General features: G+C 36.2%; 1 protein-coding gene across 1 annotated transcript in view; it reads left to right on the top strand.

The window, feature by feature from the left end:
• The window catches only part of LOC100478377 (A disintegrin and metallopeptidase domain 3), an 88669-nt gene that overhangs the window by 16453 nt on the left and 47658 nt on the right, over positions 1-24558 (top strand). Inside the window, 6 exon segments of the mRNA XM_034652393.1 lie at positions 2323-2509; positions 20729-20791; positions 20793-20828; positions 22400-22595; positions 23054-23141; positions 23397-23586. Coding sequence (XP_034508284.1) covers positions 2323-2509; positions 20729-20791; positions 20793-20828; positions 22400-22595; positions 23054-23141; positions 23397-23586 — 760 coding nt within the window.

A 24558-nucleotide genomic window follows, 5' to 3' on the forward strand; every position in this document is an offset into this window, starting at 1 on the left:
TATTACAAAGCTGTAGTCAATAAGATAGTATGCTAGTGGCACAAAAACAGATACAGAGATCAATGGAACAGAAGAGAAAACCCAGAATTGGACCCACAACTCTATGGTCGACTAATCTTCAACAGAGCAGGAAAGAATATCCAATGGAAAAAAGTTTCTTCAACAAATGGTGGTGGGAAAACTGGACAGCAACATGCAGAAGAATGAAACTGGACCACTTTCTTATACCATACACAAAAATAAATTCAAAATGAATGAAAGACCTAAATGTGAGACTGAAACTATCAAAATCGTAGAGAAGAACACAGACAGCAACCTCTTTTACCTCGGCCGTGGCACTTCTTACTACACACGTTGCCAGAGGCAAAGGAAACAAAAGCAAAAATGAACTATTGTGGGACTTCATCCAGATAAAACCTTCTGCACAGTGAAGGAAACAATCAACAAAACTAAAAGCCAACCTTTGGAATGGGAGAAGATATTTGCAAAGGGCGTACCTGATAAAGGGTTAGTATTCAAAATCTATAAAGAACTTATCAATGAACTCAACACCCAAAAACAAACAACCCAATCCAGAAATGGGCAGAAGACATGAACAGACATTTTTCCAAAGATGACATCCAGATGGCTAATGGACACATGAAAAGATGCTCAACATCACTGATCATCAGGGAAATATAAATCAAAACAATGTGATACCACCTCACACCTGTCAGAATAGCTAAAATTAACAACACAAGAAACAGGTGTTGACAAGGATGCAGAGAATTGGGAACCCTCTTACGCTGTTGGTGGGGAATGCAGACTGCTGCAGCCAACCTGGAGAATAGTACAGAGTTTCCGCAAAAAGTTAAAAATTGAACTACCCTATGATCCAGCAGTTGCGTACTGGTTATTTACCGAAAGGATACAGAAATACTGATTTTATGGGATACACGCAGGTTTATGGCAGCATTATCATCAGCAGCCAAATTATGGAGAGAGAGCCCAAGTGGCCATTGACTGATGAATGGATAAAGACAATGTGGTATATATACACAGTGGGATATTACGCAGCTATAAAAAGAATGAAATCTTGCCATTTGCAATGTTGTGGATGGATCTAGAGAGTATTATGCTATACCAAATGAGTCAGTCAGCGAAAGAGAAATGCCATATGATTTCCCTCACGTGTAGAATTTAAGAAATAAAACGGTGAACTGAGGGGGGAAAACAGAGAGGCAAACCATAAAAGAGACTCTTAACTATAGAAAACAGCCTGAAGTTTGTTGGAGGGGAGGTTGGGTGGGGAGATGGGCTAAATGGGTGATGGATATTAAGGAGAGCATTGTTGTGATGAGCGCTGGGTGTTTCATGTAAGTGATGAATCACTAAATTCTACACCAGAAAGCAATGTTACAATGAGTGTTAACTAACTAGAATTTAAATAAAAATTTTGAGAGAAAAAAATGGAAAAAAAATAAATAATAGCAACGGTTGACTTTCAACTGGAGCTTTTTGCTATACAGTGCCAATATTGTTGTGATGATGAAATTTGGACGACATCTGAAGATTAGATAATAGTAGTATATAATTATTTCCTGATTTTGAAGGGTCTTTTTGGAATTAATGTCTTCATAGGAATTATACATTCAAATATTTAGAGTTATTAGGATCATATTTGGCAACTTAATTGTGATTGTTTGGGGAAAAATTTACTTTTTGGTCTATTTTTGTACCATTTCTCTAAGTTTTAGATTGTTACAAAATTAAATAAAAATTCATTAAATAGTACATGTAGAAGTACAGAAATAATTCAAAAAGTAATAAAAGAATGTAGGGCTTTCACATTTTATATAATCAACATTGAGATATTTTAATTGATTTTGTTACCAAAGTACAAATGATTCTGATTTTTCCTGTAACATTATCAACCACTGTTATTTCTTCAGTTTTCCATATAAATTTTCTAGTATTTCATTTTCTTAAAATTAGTGCTTATAATAATAATTGTGATGTTGGTAATCATAATGAAAATATTTATAGGACATATTTAAAGAGAGTTTTTTTGTGTGGCGAACATTATTTGTGCTTTAATATATTTTAACTCATGTCATCTTAACTTTCTCTAGTTGCTAGGTGTCTATTATATTGAACTACAACCGAAATAAACTTATTGCTTTTATTTACAACTTGTATTAAAGATAAAAGTCCTCTCCCTTCCTTCTTGGCTCCTCTGTAAGTGCAGTAGGACAGAATTAACGGTACTTTTCAGTAATTCATAGAGTGTTACATTGATAGTGATTTTATTCCATTTATCTGAGGAATATAATTTATTTTTAGACGTTCCCATGGTGTAAAGTTTTTTAGCAGTTGCAGCATGGATGAATTTAAACGTATGGTTTCACAGCCTGAATTTGAATGCCTTCAGAATCGAACCGTTCCAAAAGTGGTTTACCAAGGAAGAACTGCAACTTGTGGCAATGGAATTTTGGAACCGCCAGAACAATGTGATTGTGGCCTTGCAGAGGTTAGTGGCAAACATTTACAACTCATCTAAAGATTTGTTTTGTGTTTCTTATGTAATCTTATAACTATAGATGTGATATAGGAGGACTCTTTTTGAAATGTGGCACCGTTTTATTAAATATTCAAGATACAGAGATTTGGGGCTTGTGGTAATGGACTCATCCTGATTTGAAGCATTTGAAAAGTTTAAGTAAAGGGTAAGTAACATGGAGTAAAGAGGTAAGATTTTCTTTACGGTTTAACCATTAATAGTAATACCCCCCTTTCTGTATCATAAACATCAGTGACGTCAATACTATAATATTCACCTCAAGCATCTGAATTCCTCAAAGTGCCTGCACTGGTTCACTAAGTTACTGCAAGTATGTTGCTGTATACCTTCTCATCTCCTAATCTCAATCCTTGCATCTGGGGAAACTTCATTTATTTTAATTTGACTTCACAGAATTGGATTAATAATAATCCTTGGTTTGTTATTGTTATATTTAGCTTTTGGCCGTTAGCCTTTTTTTAAGTTGTGTTTGGTAAAATGGCTAATCATTGCATTTCTATTGTGCCTGTTTTCATACACTTATGCATGGTGATTTTTTGGAATGTTCCATGTTTGCTTGAGAAAATGTAAACTCTTGAATTGTTAGAAACCAAATTCTATACAATTTGATTACAAGATAATTTTTAAGTGAATGCCACAAATCTTCTGTATTTTTATAAATATCATATGCCTGAACTTTTGGTACCTGAGAGATAATATCGATACCTACAACTATGAAGTTGGATTTGCCTAAATCTCACTATATATTGTTCAATTTATGCTTTCTGTTTTTTGAAGCTGTTTTATATAGTGGAGACTTAACGATTGTTGTATCTTCCTAGAAATTTAACTTTTGTTTTCAAATGCTGAATCTCTTTATCTCTCATGTTCCTTTCTGTTTTAAAGTCTATTTGGTCTGACGCATCTTATATCTATGCACATACTTGCTTCTCTCAACCAGTATTCACCTGATATTTCTCCTTCTCGTTTAGTTTTTCTCCACTAGTAGTTCAGGATCTACACTGGGTTTTAATTTACTATCCAATCGGCCTTTGATTTATCAGATTTTCCTCTTAAACATCATTGTAATTAATGTTTAATCAACTGAAGTCCATAATTTCTTCAGACTTCTTTTCTTTTTACCAAATAGCCTCTTTCTGTACGAGGACTTCTCTAGGATACCTCATTACATTTAGCTGTTATGACTCCTTAACACTCCTCTAGATTGCATATTTTTTTTATAATTTTAGTTGTTTCAAAATGTTCATATTTTCTATGTTCATTTTGCCACATTTGTTTTTTAATTGAATTTTTGTTCATTTCTTTTGAATCTGTACGCTTTGTTTTTCCTTCTTGAACCACCATTTATTGCAACAATATAGTGGATCTGCACTTTTTATTTTCCTCTAGTGATTATTCTTGCATCCTTAGCATACATATTTAAGTTGTAACCATATCTAGGCTGCCTCCAAAATAATGGGATTTAATTTACATAAAATTTTTGTAAATACTGCATTTCTGTTACTTCTGTGCTTTACATTAGGACATACCCTGAAGACTTTATTTTGGAAATACTTCCTTTATTTTACCTTTTGTTTCTTCTGGTCATTCGTATTTCTTTGCATGTCACAGTTCCCTTCTGAAAGAATTTCATTTAAATTATATTCTCTGGGGTGCCTGGGTGGCTTGGTCATGAAGCATCTGTCTTCGGCTCAGGGTGTGATCCCAGGTCCTGGGATCAAGCCCGAGTCAGGCTCCCTGCTCCGCTGGGAGCCTGCTTCTTCCTCTCCCATTCCCCCTGCTTGTGTTCCCTCTCTCACTGGCTGTCTCTCTCTCTGCCAAATAAATAAATAAAATCTTTTTTTAAAAAAAGAGAAGACTCCTGTTTAAAAAAAAATTATATTCTCTTTCTTCATATACTGCAGTATATTTTAGTTCTCTTGAAAAGAAGTTCTCTGCCCACTTTAACAATAAATACTTATGTCATATTCATCTTCTCATTTTGATATAAAATACACATGAAATATATGCATGAAAGATGAATAAAGTGTGTAATGGATAGATACTTAACAAGCACCTGAATAATTTGCACTCAGGCCTCATCAAGTAAGTTTGAAAATGATCCCGCTTCTTCAGTTTTCAGGAAGAGTTTAGGAAAGTAAGTATTTGACGTTTGGGGAATGTTTGGAAGAATTCACCAGTGAAGCCATCTGGTCTTGGTCTTAGGTTTTTGATTACTGACCCTATCTCCTTACTAGTAGTCAATCTATTCATATTTTCTATTTCTTCATGATTCAGTTTTGGTATGTATACTTCTAGGAATCTATCCATTTCTACTAAGTTGTTCAATTTGTGGGCATCTAATTGTTCATAGTATTCTCTTATGAACCTTTGTATTTCTTCGTGTCAGTTGTAACCTCTCCTTTTCCATTTCTGATTTTATTTATGAAACCTCTCTCTCATTTTCTTGGTGAGTCTAGCTAAAAGTTTGTCATAATTTTAATCTTTTGAAAGAATTGGCTCTTAGTATCGTTGATCTTTTCTATTGGCTTTTCAGTCTCCATTTAATTTATTTCCTTTTGATTTTTTAATTTTCTTCCTTCTACTAACTTTGTTCTTCTTTTTCTAACTCCTTAGGTGTAAAGTTAGATTGTTTGAGATATTTTTTGTTTCCTGAGATAAGCCTATATTGCTATGTATTTCCCACTTGGAACTGCTTTTGCTGCATCACATACATTTTTCTGTGTTGCATATAAATTTTCATTTGTTTCAACATGTATTTCGATTTTTAAAAAATTTCTTCATTGACCTATTGGTTATTCACTAGTGTATTGTTTTACCGCCACATATTTGTAATTTTTCCGGTTTTCTTCTTGCAATAGATTTCTTCTTACATAACTTTGTCAAAAAAGATGTTTGACAAGATTTTAGTCTTCTTAAAACTACTGAGACAACACATGATCTAAAATGGAAACTGTTTCATATGCACTGGAGAAAAATATGTATTCTTGCTGCTTTTGGATGGAATGTTGATTTATTAGTCCATCTCATCAAATGGGTTTTTTTCTTATCTTAGAAAATTACAATAATTCTGAAATTCAGAAATCTACATAAATATATTGTTAAAACTGTGTGAAATTTTTTTTCTCTCTAAATTTTCATTTAAACTCCAGTTAGTTAACAGGCAATGTAATATTACTTTCAGTAGTAGAATTTAGTGATTCATCACTTACATACAACACCCAGTGCTCATCACAACAAGTGCCCTCCTTAATACCCACCACCCATTTAGACCATCCCCTGCCCACCTGTCCTCCATAAACCCTCAATTTATTGTCTATAGTTGAGTTTCTTTTATGGTTTGCCTCTGTTTTTTCCCCTAAGTTCACTGCTTTATTTCTTAAATTCTACATGTGAGGGAAATCATATGGCGTTTATCTTTCCCTGACTGACTTATTTCTCATAGCATAATATTCTCTAGATCCATCCACATCATTGCATCATTGCAAATGGCAAGATTTCATTCTTTTCATAGCTAAGTAATATCCCATTATATATGTGTGTTCGTGTGTGTGTGTGCATGTGCGTGCACCCCACATCTTCTTTATTTATTTCTATGTAAAATTTAGAATCAACTTTTCTACTTCTACTACACGCCCTAAATAAAAAAAAATAATTCTGCTGGAATTTTGATTGGGATTTTTAAAAATCTATAGAAGCATTTGTAGAGAATGGACATATTCATAATGTTCTGATTTTCAAACTGTGAGCATGACATATTGTTCCATTTATTTAGGTATCTTTAATTCTTAAAGTTAACCCTAAATATTTCATGTTTTTGAATGTTATTGTAAAGTGAGGACTTGTAAAAAAATATTAATTCCCAGCATCTTTTACAGGCATATAGAAATAGAATTAAATCATGAAAGTTGTACATTCCTCCTATTAACATTATTTTGAATGACTGATTTATATTTTGAAAAATACTTAATTTTGAAAATTAAGATATTTTGAAAAATATCTGAATCAGAATTTTCAACTGAAATGAGTATATGAAAAAGAGTATGCTTCTGGAGTTTATTCTAGAAATAGAGGAACATTTCAGTATTTTTCAACTTGGATTATTAAACTTACAAAGACAGAAAAAGTGTGAGATATTACATATTGAAGAGAATTTGATAATGGTTTGGAAAACTAGGAGAAAAGAAAGTGTCCTTTTGATTAAATTCTCAATGATGAACTTTGACTAGCTATTTTATAAAGTTTTGTCTTCCAGTCCCATGATACAATTCTATTCCTAAAGTACAGCTGTCCTTACAAGTCAATTTCTAAGACAGGCATTTAGTCTGGATTTACACTATTCATGGGGTATTGTGAAAACTTGCTCTCTACTATAGGCTCTCTCTTTGATACTAGCCTTGGAATTCCCTGTTACGTCATTGATTTTTGTTCCGCCCCACACACTAATATTTAGTGTGTATTTGATCCTCTATCTTCCCTAAATACTCTTGATAATTTTTCATTAAAATATTTATATTGTGAAGCATAACACACTTTTGTTAATATTGAAATACAAAAATGAAAAAAAAAATACCATCTGACTCCTGTAAATTTAAAACATGTTATATAGTAATAAAGGTTTGCTATACTTTAATAATACACTTTGTAGTTAGTGTAATTGAAGACATTGTATCTAATTTTATATAAAATATTACATGATAAACACAGTATTACAAAAGATCAGGAATAAATTGTTGTTTTATAAAGGCACCTGATAAATTTATCTAGTATTTTGGAAGAAAGATCCCTCGTTACAGCTTCACTTACAATATACCACTTAAAATAATTCCATGTATTATAGTTTTCAGAGTACAGGTTTATTCCTAGGTGTGTGGGGTTTTTTTGTGTGTGTGCAATTATAAATTGTGTTCTAATTTTTCTTTCTGCTGTTTTGTTATTAGCATATAGAAACACTACCCATTTCTAGGTATTAATTTTGGATCCTGCAATTTTATTGAATTCATTTATTACTTCTAGTAGTTTTTTGGTAGAATTTTTGGGACTTTCTGAGTATAATATTATGTTATCTGCAAATGGAGGCAGCTCAACTTATTTACCAATGTGGATGCCTCTTATTTCTTGTCTGATTGCTGTGGCTAGGACTTCTAATACTTTGTTGAATAAAAGTGTTAAGAGTGGACATCCTTGTGTTTGGTCTTAGAAGGAAAGCTGTCAGTTTTCCCACACTGAGTATGATATTAGATGTAGTGAAAGATCTGTACTCTGAAAACTGAGAAAACATTGATGAAAGAAACTGAAGATGATACTAAACAAATGGAAAGATATTCCATGAGCGTGGATTAGAAAAATTCATATTGTTAAAGTGTCCATATTACTTAAAGCAATCTACAGATTCAGTACAATTCCTATCAAAACACTAATAACATTTTTCACAGAACTAACACAAATAACACTAAAATTTACCTGGAATCACAGAAGACCCTGAATAGCCAAAGTGATCTTGAGGGAGAAGAACAAAGTTGGAGGTATCACAATCCCAGATTCCAAGATATGCTACAAAGAGGCAGTAATCAAAGCAGTATGGTTCTGGCACAAAAAGGGACACATCAATCAACAGAACAGAATCAAGAGCCCAGAAATAAATGCATATTTATAGGGTCAATTAGTCTTTGACAAAGGAGGCAAGACTATGTAATGGGGAAAAGACAGTCTCAACACAAGTGCTGTCGGAAAAACTGAATGGCTACAATGCAAACGAATGAAACTTGACCACTTTCTTAAACTATACACAAAAATAAGCTCAAAATGAATTAAAGACCTAAATGTGAGACCCGAAACCACAATAAGACTAGAAGGGATTTTTACAGTAGTAATTGCTATGGCACTGGTCATAGCAACATTTTTCTAGATACGTCTCCGCAGGTCAAGGGAAAAAAATATAAACAAACTTTTGAGACTTACATCAAAATGAAAAGCTTATGTATAGCCAAGGAAACGATTTAAAAAAAAAAGGCACAGAGTTTCCAGGAAGATGGCAGAGTAGAAGGACCCTAAGATCACCTTGTCCCATGTTCACAACTAGACGTCACTCATGTCTGATTCAATAAACCAGAGAGCGAACTGAAGACTGGCAGGACAAACTCCACAGCTAAATGTAGGGAACAATCTGAACCTGAGAGGTTAGAAAGGGCAGAAACAGCAGCTGGGAGCTGCCTGCAGGAGGGAGTTGAAGTCATGGAGAGTGGAAAACACCAGCGAGCCCTCATGGGGAAAATGAATCCCCATAATGTCTGGCCTTGAAAACCGTAGGGACTGAATTCTGTGTTTTTGTAACCAGGGGGACTTGGAACCTAGAGCTTTCAAAGTTGGCTGACTCAGCACTGGACTAGCCTGGAGGGCAAGTGATAGCTAAGTCCCCACCCTTAAAAAGACAACAGTCTGCAGAGAGGCAATATAGAATAGACAGTTTGCACAACACCTGGGGCAAATGGGAGAGATCTCTCTTTATAAGGATTTTAGAGCATGTTGGGGGTCTTTTCTGGGAACAAAGGAGCTGACATCTGCCATTTTCCTCCCCAACCCCCCAGCATAAACAGAGAGACAGCGGCAGAAGGTGGTGCTACATAGGCACTTGCTACCTAACCTGATAACACTGTATGCCACCCACTGAGGACTCACCCACTCCAAGCCTTCTAGCTTCAGAATTGGGCTTAGCATGAATTGTTTTAATGCTGCACACCCTGCCCACATGTTACCTTCAGGCACTACATCCCCCCCAACTTTGACTAATTTCCAAAACTCGGAAGTAGTTGGTTCTGATGATTTTTACCAGAGTTCTCATTGCTTTATGGAGTAGAGGCTGACCATTGCTTAGGGGATTCAGTTTAGCAGTAACGGCTCAGTGCAAATTTTGCTCACTGTGTGCCCCACCCACCCACCACAGGTAGAGACACCACAAATCCTCAGCTTCCACCACAATTCATGCCCAGCCACCAGGGACACAGACACCACATGCCCTAGGTTGTCACCACTGCAGCATGCCACCTGTAGAGCCTGCTTTTAGGCAAATGGTCTTGTACAATGGAACGTAGAAAGGGCCCACAGCAACCACCTGGCTGAATACAGCCAGGCCCATCAGGTGACCAACCTCAAAACATCTACAGGCCCTAACTAACCAACAGGGTACTTAGAACTAGGCACAGTTACCAAAAGACCTCCTCACCTTCCCACTTTAAATATGGTCCCCACCCACTGCCTTGTTGCAGACAGCCTCTCCTTTGCTGTGTATTCCCCCCTCCCCCATTCCTCCCAGTGTATTCAATAAACTTCTACCTCCTTTGTTCTGCTTTGGGTGAATCCTTTCACTGCCCAATCATTGGTTTTCACCCAATCATTGTCCCACATTTGGGGCCTCCTTCCGATTGAGAGAGACACCGCACTGCATCCCCATCTGCTGCTGCTAACCTAGTCACCGCTCTGCTTTGGGTTCAGCAGACTACTGGTTCAACACAAATTTTGCTAATGCTGTGAGTGCCTTATCCAGCCACCACCTTGCTCTGTGCCCAGCCCCTGTGCTCACAGATGCCTCACACGGTGGCCAGCCACCACGTGATCCTGGCCACCCTGGCAGCCATACACACTGCATCCTGGATGCTGCCACTAACATGCACCATGCCCCTGGCCACTGCTGTACTTTGGGGGAATCTAGGCCTAGGACTAGCAGCTCAGTGCAAATTTTGCTAAGACCACCTCCCCACTGTGAGCCCTCCTGCACTTATGACCCTGACAGCTAGACTACCTGGGTTTTCTTAACACCACAAAGAACAAGCACAACCCACAACAGACAGAGAATCAGTACAGAAGTCTGATCTGAAAGGAAAAGATACTCAGACACAATAGTGGGACAGAAGCAACACACATAGGAGACTCCTTTGAAGTGCCAGGTTCTAGTGAACAGAGGACACTGCACTGCAGGGCACTGCAGGACCTCTTCTTCATAAAGCTACTGCTTTCAAGAGCAAAGGATATAGATGACTTTCCTAACACACAGAAACAGAGAGGTAGACAAAATGAGATAGAGGAATTTGTCCCAAATGAAAGAACATGGAAAATCACAGCAGGAGATCTAAATGACACAGAAATAAATAATATGCCTGATAGAGAATTTAATGGTTCTAAAGATACACACTGGACTTCCGAAAAAAGTGGAGGACATCAGTGAGACCCTGGACAAAGAGATAAAAAATAACAAGTCAGAGATGAAGAACTCAATAAATGAAATTTAAAATACATGAATGGATTAAATAATAGGTTACAGGAAGCAGAGGAATGTATCAGTGACCTAGAGGATAGAGTGGAAAGCAATCAAGCTGAACAAGGGAGTGACCAACAAATACTCGATAATGAGAATACACCTAGAGAACTCAGTGACTCCATCAAGGATTATCACATCCACATTTTAGAGATCCCAGAAGGGAAAGAGAGAGAAAGGGGGGCTGAAAATGTCCTTGAAGAAATAATAGCTGAAAACTTCCTAAGTCATCCAGTTTCAGGAGGCAGAGAGAGCCCCTGACAATTTCAACCCAAAGAAGTCCATACCAAGACACATAGTAATTAAAATGGCAAAAAATAATGATAAAGAATTTGAAAGGTTACGGGGAGGGAGTTAAGATGGCAGAGGAGTAGGGGTCCTCTTTTTCAGCTGGTCCCCTGAGTGGAGCTGCATAGGTACCAGACCATCCTGAACACCCACGGAATCAGCCTGAGACGCAGGAAGATACATCTGGATCTCTACAAATGATCATCTCCAGCACTGAGTATTGAGGTACGAAGCGGGGAGCCGTGAATCCACGCACAGATATCGGAAGATAAACGGAAGGGGGAGGAAGCCTCCATGCTCGGGAGCTGGGAAGCGGTAGCCACCTGCACTGCGGAGCAGGCTGACTGGCGGACCTGCAGCGGCGGCAAGAGAGCAGATTGAGACCGTGAGCTGGGGAACGCATGACCAGACTGAAAACTGGAGCTCTGGAGTGTGCACGAACCACACTGAAATGGAGCTCCAGAGCACACGGGGGCGGCTGTCAGCTGGCAGCTGGTGGTGTTAGAAACACAAAGAACAGACATGAGAGCCCGGAAGTGAGGGCTGGAATGCCGGCTGTGTGACACACATCCCAGGATGCTGTAGGGTTTAGCAGCACCAACAGAAACAGTGTTAAAGTAGCCAGAAGAGCTCAGTGAAGAGCAGACTGTGATCTCTCTGTTCTGAGACAGAGGCTGGGATTCGGCTACTGCTGCTCTGACTCTCAGAAGAGGCACAGCAAACTGCCAGGTGATGCTGCCAGAGAACAAAAGCCTGGAAATACCAGCTCACAGTGTGCCCAGAGCGAATCTGGCAGAAGTTAAAAATTCTATGAATCAAATGCAGTCAACTAGATGCTCTGACAGCCAGGGTAAATGAGGCAGAAGAATGAATCAGTAAATTGTAGGATGGGTTGGTAGAAGAGAAAGCTAAAACAGAAACTTAGCTCAAAAAAATCCAATCTCAAGAATGTAGGTTACGGGATTACTGACTCAATGAAATGTTCCAGTGTCAGAATCATTGGCATCCCCGAGGGGGTGGAGAAAAACAGAGGTCTAGAAGAGATATTTGAACAAATTGTAGCTGAAAGCTTCCCTAGTCTAGCAAAGGAAACAAGCATTCATGTCCAAGAGTCAGGGAGGACCCCTCCCAAGCTCAACCACGACAAACTTATGCCACGTCACGTCATAGTGCAATTCGCAAATATTAGATCCAAGGATACAGTACTGAAAGCAGCAGGGCAAAGAAATTTCTCACGTACCAAGGCAAAGGTATCAAAATTACGTCAGACTTGCCTACACAGACCTGGAATGACAGAAAGGGTTGGGGGGGCATTTTTAAAGCTCTTCCAGAGAAAAAATTGTAGCCAAGGATCCTTTATCCAGCAAGGCTGTCATTCAGAATTGATGGAGAGATAAGGACATTCCAGAATTGCCAGTCACTGACCAATTTCGTAACCATGAAACCAGCCCTACAGGAGATATTAAGGGGGGTTCTATAAAAGTAAAAAGGCCCAAGAGTGATACAGAACAGAAAATCACAATCTATAGAAACAAAGACTTTACAGACAACAGGACATCATTAAAATCGTATCCCTCAATAATCACTCTCAATGTGAAAGGCCTAAATGCTCCCATAAAATGCCACAGGTTTGCATATTGGATAAAAAGACATGACCCATCCATTTGCTGTCTACAAGAGACTCATTTTGAACCTAAAGATACATCCAGACTGAAAGTATAGGGATGGAAAACCATCTTTCATGCCAATGGACCTCAAAAGAAAGCTGGGGTAGCAATTCTCATATCAGACAGATTGGATTTTAAACTAAAGGCTAAGACTAAAGATACAGAAGGGAACTATATTATTCTTAAAGGATGTATCCAACAAGTGGATATGACAATTATAAATATCTATGCCCCCAACAGGGGGCAGTAAGATACACAAGCCTACTCTTAACCAGAATAAAGAGACATATAGATAAAAATACGTTAATAGTAGGGGACCTCAACACTCCACTATCAGCAATAGATAGATCACCTAAGCAGAAATCAACAAAGAAACAAGAGCTTTGAATGCCATACTAGATCAGATGGACCTCATAGATATTTATAGAACACTACACCCAGAACAATCGAATACTCATTCTATTCTAATGCACATGGAACATTCTCCAGAATAGAACATGTTCTGGGTCACAAAACAGGTCTCAACTGATACCAAAAGACTGAAATTATTCCCTGCGTATTCTCAGACCACAATGCTTTGAAATTGGAACTCAATCACAAGAAAAAATTTGGAAGAAACTAAACTCAAATACTTGGAAACTAAGAACCATCTTGTTCAAGAATGATTCGATAAACCAGGAAATCAAAAATCAATTTAAACAATTTATGGAGACCAACAAGAATGAAAACACAATGGTCCAAAACCAATGGACACTGCAAAGGCAGTCCTAAGAGAAAACACATAGCCATCCAAGCCTCATCCAAAAGAATAAAAAAATCTAAAATGCAGTTTTTATATTCTCACCTCAAGAAGCTGGAACAGCAACAGAAGAACAGGCTTAATCCACGCACAAGAAAGCAGTTCATCAAGGTTAGAGCTGAGATCAATGTATTAGAAAATAGGAGCACATTAGAGCAGATCAACAGAACTAGAAGCTGGTTCTTTGAAAGAATAAATAAAATAGATAAGCCACTGGCAAGACTTATCCAAAAGAAAAGAGAAAGGACCCAAATTAATGAAATTATGAATGAAAAGGGAGAGGTCACAACCAATACCAATGAAATCGGACAGATTATTAGAAACTTTTATCAACAGCTTTATGCCAATAAATTAAACAACCTGGAAGAGATGGAGGCCTTCCTGGAAATCTGTAAACTACCAAGATTGAAACAGAAGGAAACTGATTTTTTAAACAGACCAATTAATTGTGAAGAGATTGAAGCAGTGATTAAAAACCTTCCAAAAAACAAAACTCCAGGGCCTGATGGATTCCCCAGGGAATTCTACCAAACATTCAAAGAAGAAATAATATCTATTCTCCTAAAGCTGTTTCAAAAATAGAAGGAAATCTACCAAACTCATTCTATGAGTCCAATATTATCTTGCTCCTCAAACCAAGCAAAGACCCCATCAAAAAGGAGAATTACAGGCTGATATCCCTGCTGAATATGGATGCCAAAATTCTCAACAAGATCCTAGCTTATAGGATCCAACAGTACATTAAAAGGATTATTCATCATGACCAAGTGGGATTCATCCTTGGGAAGCAAGAGTGGTTCAACATTCACAAATCTATCAGTGTGATAGATTATATCAACCAGAAAAAAGCCAAGTATCATATCCTCTCAATAGATGCAGAAAAAGCTTTTGATAAAATACAGCATCCTTTCCTGATTAAAACAGTTCAGAGTGTAGGGATAGAGGGTACATTCCTCAATCTCATAAAAAACATCAATGAAAAGCCTACAGCAAGTATCATTCTCAATGGGGGGAAATCTGGAAGACTTTCCCTTAAGATCAGGAACACGACAAGGATGCCCACCCTCGCCATTATTATTCAACATAGTACTAGAAGTTCTTGCAACACAATCAGACAACAAAAAGGGATAAAAGGTATCCAAGTCAGCAAAGAAGAAGTCAAAATGTCTCTCTTCGCAGATGACATGATACTGTATATGGAAAACCCAAAAGAATCCACCCCCAAACTACTAGAAGTTATAGAGCAACTCAGTAATGTGGCGGATACAAAATCAATGCTCAGAAACCAGTTGCATTTCTATACATGAGCAATGAGACTGAAGAAAGAGAAATTAGGGAATCCATTCCATTTACAATAGCACCAAAAACCATACGTTATCTTGGAATTAACTTAACCAGAGATGTAAAGGATCTATATTCTAGGAACTACAAATCGCTCTTGAAAGACATTGAAGAAGATACAAAAAGATGGGAAAATATTCCATGCTCATGGATTGGAAGAATTAACATAGTTAAAATGTCCATACTACCCAGAGCAATCTACACTTTCAATGCCATCCCTATCAAAATACCAATGACATTTTTCGAAGATCTGGAACAAACAGCCCTTAAATTTGTGTGGAACCAGAAAAGGCCCTGAATCACCAAGGAATTGTTGAAAAGGAAAAACAAAGCTGGGGGCATCACAATGCCATATTTCAAGCTGTACTACAAAACTGTGATCACAAAGACAGCATGGTACTGGCACAAAAACAGACACATGGACCAATGGAACAGAATAGAGAACTCAGAAATGGACACTTGGCTCTATGGTTCACTAATCTTTGACAAAGCAAGAAAAAACATCCAGTGGAAAAAAGAGAGTCTCTTCAATAATTGGTGCTGGGAAAATTGGACAGCAACATGCAAAAAATGAAACTTGACCACTCTCACATACCATACACAAAGATAAACTCCATGTGGATGAAAGACCTCGATGTGAGACAGGAATCCATCAAAATCCTAGAGGAGAGCATAGGCAGCAACCTCTTTGATTCCGGCCATAGAAACTTTTTTCATGACATATCTCCAAAAGCAAGAGAAACAAAAGAAAAAATGAACTTGTGGGACTTCATCAAGATAAAAAGCTCCTGCACAGCCAAGGAAACAGTGAAAAAAACTAAGAGGCAGCCCATGGAATGGGAGAAGATATTTGCAAATGACACTGCAGATAAAAGTCTGGTATCCAAGATCTACAAAGAACTTCTCAAACTCAATACATGAGAAACAAAGAAATCATAAAATGGGCAGAAGATATGAACAGACACTTTTCCAATGAAGACATACAAATGGCTAACAGACACATGAAAAATGTTCAAAATCATTAGCCATCACGGAAACTCAAATCAAAACCATACTGAGATACCACCTTACACCAGTTAGATTGGCAAAAATTGACAAGGCAAGAAACAACAATTGTTGGAGAGGATGTGGAGAAAGGGGATCCCTCTTACACTGCTGGTGGGAATGCAAGTTGATACAGCCACTCTGGAAAAGAGTGTGGAGGTTCCTTAAAATGTTAAAAATTGAGCTACCCTATGACCCAGCCATTGCACTACTGTGTATTTACCCCAAAGATACAGACGTAGTGAAGAGAAGGGCCATGTGCACCCCAATTCATAGCAGCATTGTCCACAATAGCTAAATCGTGGAAGAAGCCGGGATGCCCTTCAACAGATGACTGGATTAAGAAGCTGTGGTTCATATATACAATGGAATATTACTCAGCCATCAAGAAGAACAATTTCTCAACATTTTCTGCTACACAGACGGGACTGGAGGAGATAATGCTAAGTGAAATAAGTCAAGCAGAGAAAGACAATTTTCATATGGTTTCACTCATCTATGGAGCATAAGAAGTAGTAAGATTGGTAGGAGAAGAAAGGGATAAAGACGGGGGGGTAATCTGAAGGGGGAATGAAGCATGAGAGACTATGGACTCATGGAAACAAACTGAGGGCTGCAGAGGGGAGGGGGGTGGGGGAATGGGATAGGCTGGTGATGGGTAGTAAGGAGGGCATGCATTGCATGGTGCACTGGGTGTAATACGCAACTAATGAATCATGGAACTTTACATCAAAAAACCAGGGATGTAATTATGGTGACTAACACAATATAATAAAAAGTATTATTATTAAAAAAAAAGAATTTGAAATGTTACAAGAGAATTAAAGCCAGTTACATACAAAGAAAACCCCATAAGGCTATAAGGTGACTATTCAGGAGGAGTTTCATAGGCCAGAAGGGAGTGGCATGATGTATTCAAAGTGCTGAGGGAAAAATCTGTATCCAAGAATACTCTATACAGCAAGGCTTTCATTCAGAAGAGAGGAGAGGTACCTTCTCAATAAAAAACTAAAGGATTTTATTATCACTGAACCAGCTTTACAAGAAATATTAAAGAGGTCCCTTCGAATGGAAAGGAAAGACCATAAGTAAGAACATGAAAAATAAAACAAAAAAGCAGTAGAAATAAGTGTTTCTGTAAAAGCCAATCAAGGTATTCATAAAATAATAGGATATAAAATATGGTACCAAATATCTGAAATGTGTAGGGGAGAGGAGTGAAGAATGAATTCAAAATTAAGTGACCATCAGTTTAATATAGATTGCTAATTGCAGAAGATGTTATATATAAATTGAATAGTAACTACAAATCAAAAAACAGTAATAGATGTGCCAAAAATAGAGTAGGATATTCACTAAAAGATATTTAGTATGTCACTAAAGAAAACCAACAAGCCATGGAAGAGATAAAAAGAAGAGATCAGAGAAAAGCTACCAAAACAACCATAAACCAAGTAACAAAGCGGTAATAAATACATACCTATCAATAATTGCTTTGAATATAAGTGGACTAAACAATCAAGAGACAGAAGGTGTCAGAGGGGTTAAAAAAAAAAGACCCATCCACATGCTGCCTACAAGGGATTCATTTCAGACCTGAAGATACCTGTAGATTGAAAGTGAGGGGATAAAAAAACACTAATCATGCAAATGGAATGCAAAAGAAACCCAGAGTAGCAATACTTGCATCAGACAAAATAGACTTTTTAATTTTTTTAAAGATTATATTTATTTATTTGACAGAGAGAGAGGGAACACAAGCAGAGGGAGTGGGAGAGGAAGAAGCAGGCTCACAATGGAGGAGCCCGATGCAGGGCTCGATCCCATAATGCTGGGATCATGCCCTGAACCGAAGGCAGATGCTTAATGACTGAGTCACCCAGGTGCCCCAAGATAGACTTTTTAAAAAAATTACATTCCATTTAACACATAGTGTAATATTAGTTTCAGGTGTACAATATAATGATTGAATAATTCTTTACATCACCCGGTGCTCATAAAAACAAGTGTAGTCCTTAGCCCCACCACCTATTTAACACATTACCCTGCCCAGCTCCCTTCTGGTAACTATCAGTTTGTTCTCTATAGTTAAGAGTCTGTTTCTTGGTTTGCCTCTCTCTCTCTCTCTCTTTTTTCTCTTTGTTCATTTGTTTTGTTCCTTAAATTCCATAAATAAGTGAAATCATATATTTTTATTTCTCTGACTTAATTCTCTTAGCATAATACTCTAGATCCATCCATGTCATTGCAATTGGAAAGATTTAATTCCTTTTTATGACTTAGTAATATTCCATCATAAATATATGCCACATCTTTATCTATTCATAAATCAATAGACACTTGGTTTGCTTCCATATTTTGGCAATTGTAGATAATGCTGCTATTAACATTGGGTGCATGAATCCCTTGGAATTAGTGTCTCTGTATTCTTTGAGTAAATACCTTGTAATATATAATTGCTGGGTTACAGGCTAGTTCTATGTTTAACTTTTTGAAGAACCTCCATGCTGTTTTCCAAAGTGGATGCACCTGTTTGCATTCCCACCAATGGTACAAAGAGTTCCCCTTTCTCCACATCCTTGAAAACCAAGAAACAGACTCTTAACTAAATAGAAGAAACAGATGTTTAGCAGAGGGGAGGTGGTGAGGGGATAAGTTAAATAGGTGATGGGGCTTAAGGAGTGCCCTTGTCGTGATAGGTACTGGGCGATGTATGGAATCTGAAACTAATATGACATGGTATGTTAACTATACTGAAATTAAAATAAAGAAAAAAACCAAAAAGGCAACCTATTCATGGGACAAGATATTTGCAAATGATATATCTGATAAGGAGTTAATATCCAAAATATATATAGAATTGATATAATTCAACACCAAAAAAAATCTGATTTAAAGTTGAATAGACATTTTTCCAAAGAAGACATCCAGATTGCAAATGGACACATGAAAAGATGCTCAACATCACTAATCATCAGGGAAATGCAAATCAAAGTCACAATTACACATCACCTTACACCAGAAAGAATGGGTAACAAGGACAAGAAATAACAAAAGGACAAGAAATAACAAAAAGTGGTGAGAATGTGGAGAAAAAGGTACACTTGTACACTGTTGGTGGGAATTTATATTGGTGCAGGCACTGTGAAATACAGTATGGAGGTTCCTTGAAAAATTGAAAATAGAAATTCATATGATCCAATAATTCCACTACTATCATTTACCCAAAGAATACAAAAACACTAATTCAAAAAGATACAAGCACTTCTACTTTTATCACAACATTATCTACAATAACCAAGAGATGGAAGCTATTTAAGTGTCCATCAATGCATGAATGGATAAGAAAAAATGGTGTATACACACACACACACACACATACACACAATGGGATATTATGCAGCTGTAGAAAAGGTTGAGATTCTTCCATTTGAGACAACATGGATATACCTAGAGGTCATTTTTCTAAGTGAAATCAGTCAGAGCGAGAAAGACAAATGCCATATGATTGCAGTCATAAGTGTAATCTAAAAAAAAAAAAAAGAAAGTCACATGTATAAACAGAAAGCAAAATCAGACCTATAAATACAGAGAAACAAAATGATGGTTCCCAGAGGGGTGGATGGTGAATGGTTGGGCAAAATGGGTGATGCAGAAAGAGAGATATAGGTTTCCAGTTATGGAGTGAATAAATTACAGGAATAAAAGGCACAGCATAAGGAATACAGTCAATGATATTTTTAGAATGATGTATGGGGACTTATGGTAGCTACACTTACTGACCTAGCATAATGTATAAACTTGTCAAAGCACAAAGTTGTACACCTGAAATGAATGTAACATTCTGTGAACTATAGTCAAATAAAAAAATTCAATGTAAAATGAAAATAAATGAATAAATATATATAACACTAACATTTTACACACATACTATAAACTCACATATTTAGTGGGGTTAGGGTGGAGTAAAGTTCTATCCATAATCTTAAAGAACAAAACCAGAAAATAAAAAGATTATGGTTTTCACAATCTCACAATATCAAGAAGTTAGCAGAGGAAAAAAAATCAAAAGTAAATTGTCATGACAAATTTTAAAATGTAGTGATGATATATTGGTGGCCAGGAGTTAATATCATTAATATAAAGCTTAGAAATAAAGGAAATAGATGAATTTATCAACAGAAATATAGACACAGAAATACAAAATAAACCATAATGTGCAGATATGTAAAATTTTCAGCACACGAGTGACAAAATGATAATATTGAAACAAATATAAACAGTTATTTTTGCCTATCCACTTTACTAATTTTTAAACATTACTATCAGTCTTGTGAAACATCACTTGCTTACTATATGGAAAAAAGAAAATAGTATATTATGAGGAGTTATTAATATTTTTGTGCTTTATTATATATCTAATAATTTTTGGAATTAATGTTTAATATAATGTCTTAGAGGCAAAAAGATAATTACAAGCTTTTTTCTTTGAAACATTATTTATGGTAATAAGATACTATAATTTAGAATCTCTATATTTTTGTCACATGCATAAATTGTTTTGTTTTCCCAAGATGGTATCTTTAGGAGATTTGGTAAAATAGAAAAGTACTCCCCAAGTAATTAACTTGGTGAAATATTTTGTATATTTTGACAATAAATACAATTATTTATTTGATTGAAGATGCCTATTATGTAACTCTTATATTCGCTTGTAGGAATGCACTCATAAAAAATGTTGTAATCCTGTAGATTGTACTCTGATTGGATATGCAGAGTGTGGGCAATGGACCATGCTGTGATAGAAAAACTTGTCTGGTAAGCTTTCAAAATACTACATGATTTTCCTCCATAATTTTTTGTGTTCTTGTGTGTTCTTTTTTGTAGCATTTTAAAAACTGTTTTTTACACAACTTTTGAATATGTAACTTTATATATCTGATTCATACATAGCTCACTTCCATGTTCTGAGGATATCTTTAAATCTTTTCAACTCCTTAGCTGTGCTTTTCACTGCATTATTTTTAATCTACTCTGGCCCCATCCTGTTATTGTTCAATATTAATTCCAGATTATTTGGACACTATGAATTCCTCTTGGTCATACCTGAATTTAGCTCTTCATGATCAAGCAACTTATGACAAAATTACAAATAAGCCACCCAACACACAGTTGACATACAACGTTTGAATAAATAAACAATAATAATCTCATTTTGAGAATGGCATAACAGGGGTCCAAGTAAAATAGTCAGCAGCATGTAGCATGTCTGATACTGAGGTTTAACTTTGCAAGAACTCCTGGTCCCAGAAGTAGATTGAATCCTTGACTTCCCTTGGGAAGTCATCCATTCAATTTTCCTTTGTAACCAGACCTGAAAGAGACTGAGTTACAAAGGGGATCACTTCATTGTAGCACCTTGCCTTTTCTGTGTCACGTTCAGGAGTCAATGACAATTATAGAAGCTGATTAATTAGAGATTTTGATTGCCAGATTTCAGATTTGCCAGGTTCTTTGTCAATGAAATATCTTCTAACGTCATTCTACTTCGTTCTATGTGAGCTCTTCTTCATTCTATGTGCTAGTTATTGAAGCCAGTGGTCACTTGTCTTCAAGCACGAATATAGAGTCAAGCCTAGAGTTTCTACTACTTAGGAATAAACCTTGTCTCTCTTCCCTTCACCAGGGCTCTCATCTTGGCCTTTGTCTCCAAATCAGCAAGATTGAGCACAAAAGCTTTTCTACACAGTCCCTTGCCCTTCCCTTAGACATGGGATAATTCCTACATTTGGCAGAGCCTTTAAAAACATTAGGGTGAAAATCATGTACCATAACACTTGCCATTTTCAGGTGAACAACTTAGTGGCATTCAGTACATTCACAATGTCGTGCAACTGCCACCTCTACCTAGTTCCAAAACATGTTCCTCACTCAAACAGGAGACTCCTAGCCCTTTAAGCCCATGTTCTCCTTTCTCCCTTCCCCTCAGTCCCTGGCAATCATCAATTTTCTTCTGTCTGGAGTAACCTATTCTGGATATTTCATATAAGTAAAAGTATAGAATACGTGAGCTGTTGTGTCTGGCTTTCTTCACTGAACATAGCATTGAAGTTTCATCCACCTTGGAGCATATGTATCAGTGCTCCTTTAAATGGCTGAAAATATTCCATTGTGTGAATAAACCACGATTTGTTAATCTATTCATCCACTGATTCACATTTGGGTTTTTTCCAATCTATTTCTCTGGAGTTTTAAGTGAATTCATAATTTGACTTTAAGTAAAAATGTAATAATAATGGAAGTGACAGAAATACACTACTTTTGCTTAAGTTTTTTTACATTTTTAGTTCACGACTTTAAAAAAATACTGATTTTTCTTTGTCTCACAGATAGCGGAAAGAGGACGTTTATGTAGGAAAATGACAGATCCATGTGATTTTCCAGAATATTGCAATGGATCATCTACAGCTTGTGTACCTGATGTGAAATCTGCTGATTTAGAACCATGCAATAATAAGACTGCCTATTGCTTTGAAGGAGTATGCCAAGATCCAGATATACAGTGTGCAAAATTATTTGGAAAATGTAATAGCTGTATCTTTTTTTCTGGGGTTCATTTTCAAACTGTATTTTCTAAAGTCAGTAATCCACCCAATAGCCATCATAAAAGGTTTTGTTTGTGTAAATTCTAATTTGAAATTAAAATTATCAATCAATGTGCCATTGAACTATGTAAAGAGGCAAAATAGACATAATAAGTACAGGACAAAAAAAAGGTATTAATCAAATTTCAGGTGATTGGTGCAAAGAAGAGTAGACTATTAGAATTGTAGATAAGAGAGCAAATGACTGCTTTCTTAATAATTTCTGCCTATGATATAATTTTCCTGTTCTCAAGTGGGTAGTTTTTAGTGTTTCTCCTTTTATGGCCGGAGATGACACCTAAAATTTATAGTAGATGACACTGACTGAGCACTGCTATTGTCTAGATGTACCTATATAAGTTTTTATTAAGATGAGTAATTGTAACTTTATATTTTCAGTTGCTAAAGTTTCTACTTATCTATGTACACAAGAAGTGAATTTTCAACAAGATGTTTTTGGAAACTGTGGAAAAAAATGTGATTATGGGTGTGTATTTAGATAACCTTACTTTTTCAAATGCATGTGTGTGTGTGTTCAAAAATAAGTTAATACAAATGAGATATGGACCTAATATATACAGATGAATTTATTATACTTTATAAGATGATGTATGTTCTGAATAACTTTGATGTTATGATTTGAGTAACATTTTGAATTCTCTTCATGTTTTGAACTGCTATTTACTAAACATACTGTGTCTCTAAGTGACATATGAGCTTTTTTTCTGCCTTTTATTGCCAGGAATGCCCTTTGCGGAACAATAGTTTGTCACTGGACACATTCAAAAATAGTACTTATAACAAATTATGATGTTCAATATACTTACCTTGGAGGTCATATCTGTTTGTCAGGGTATTTAAGACCTGAAGCAGGAGGTTTAGTTGTGGATGCTTCCAGAATGAACAATGGCACTATGTGTGGAGCAAATAAGGTAAATAAAAATTTTACTTCATTCCATCTATGTGTGTATCTGAGTGTCTGTGTATGTAAGTGCTTGTGCATGAGAAAGAGTGAAAAAAAAGAGAGAGGATGAGGTCCAAGATGGCGGTCTGGAAAAACCCTGAACTCACTTCCTCCCGTGGACATAGTGAATCTATACTGAGATATAGAACTGTTCCTCCTGGGGAGAGAGAGAGAAGGAGAGAGACCTAAAGAGTTTTCATTTATAATTAATGTTACAAATTTTGGTTACTGTATCATGACCATCAAATTCAAACATCAGAATTTTTATTGCTTCACTATCATTGTTTTATTATAAATTTTGCTGTATTTAAACTTGTGTTCTCACACTTGAGAATCTAAATCTCTCTGTTAGGCCAGGATCTGATCTTAAAAAATTTGTGTAAACAAAGAACAAAAAAGTACAGATAATGCACCAAGAAACTATGTGAGAACAACCTGACTAATAAGAATAACAAAGAAAAGCCAAAAAAAAAAAGCCAAGAATTTCATCTTTCTTTAAGTTGCAAGGATAATTAATTTGACTGTAATGAAACTAAAACATTTGCTCATTGGCCGTCTTACCTAATTCTTCCTCCAAAAGCATAATATATGTTAAAAATTTGGCCTTTCCACAAGACACAATAATAAAACAGAGTATAAGCTTTGTCTATTTTTTTCTTAAAAATTTCAGAAACAGAATAAAATATTTTTAAACTGGTACCATTAAAAAATTAGTTGATCAAAGGATGTACACAATTATCTCACATTTTAATTTAAATATTTACTTTGAGATATAATATTTTAAGAAATGAAAATAAAGCAGAAAATGGAAGTAACCAGTAACTTGAGATAATTTTATTCTGACATAAAAATGATGATGTAATTGCAAATGAACATACTAGTAACTGACTGCATTATAAAGTAATATGTCATCCTTTCAAAGATAATTTAAACTGAAAAA

This window comes from Ailuropoda melanoleuca, unplaced genomic scaffold (genome assembly GCF_002007445.2).
Source record: "Ailuropoda melanoleuca isolate Jingjing unplaced genomic scaffold, ASM200744v2 unplaced-scaffold5931, whole genome shotgun sequence".
Lineage (NCBI taxonomy): Eukaryota > Metazoa > Chordata > Mammalia > Carnivora > Ursidae > Ailuropoda > Ailuropoda melanoleuca.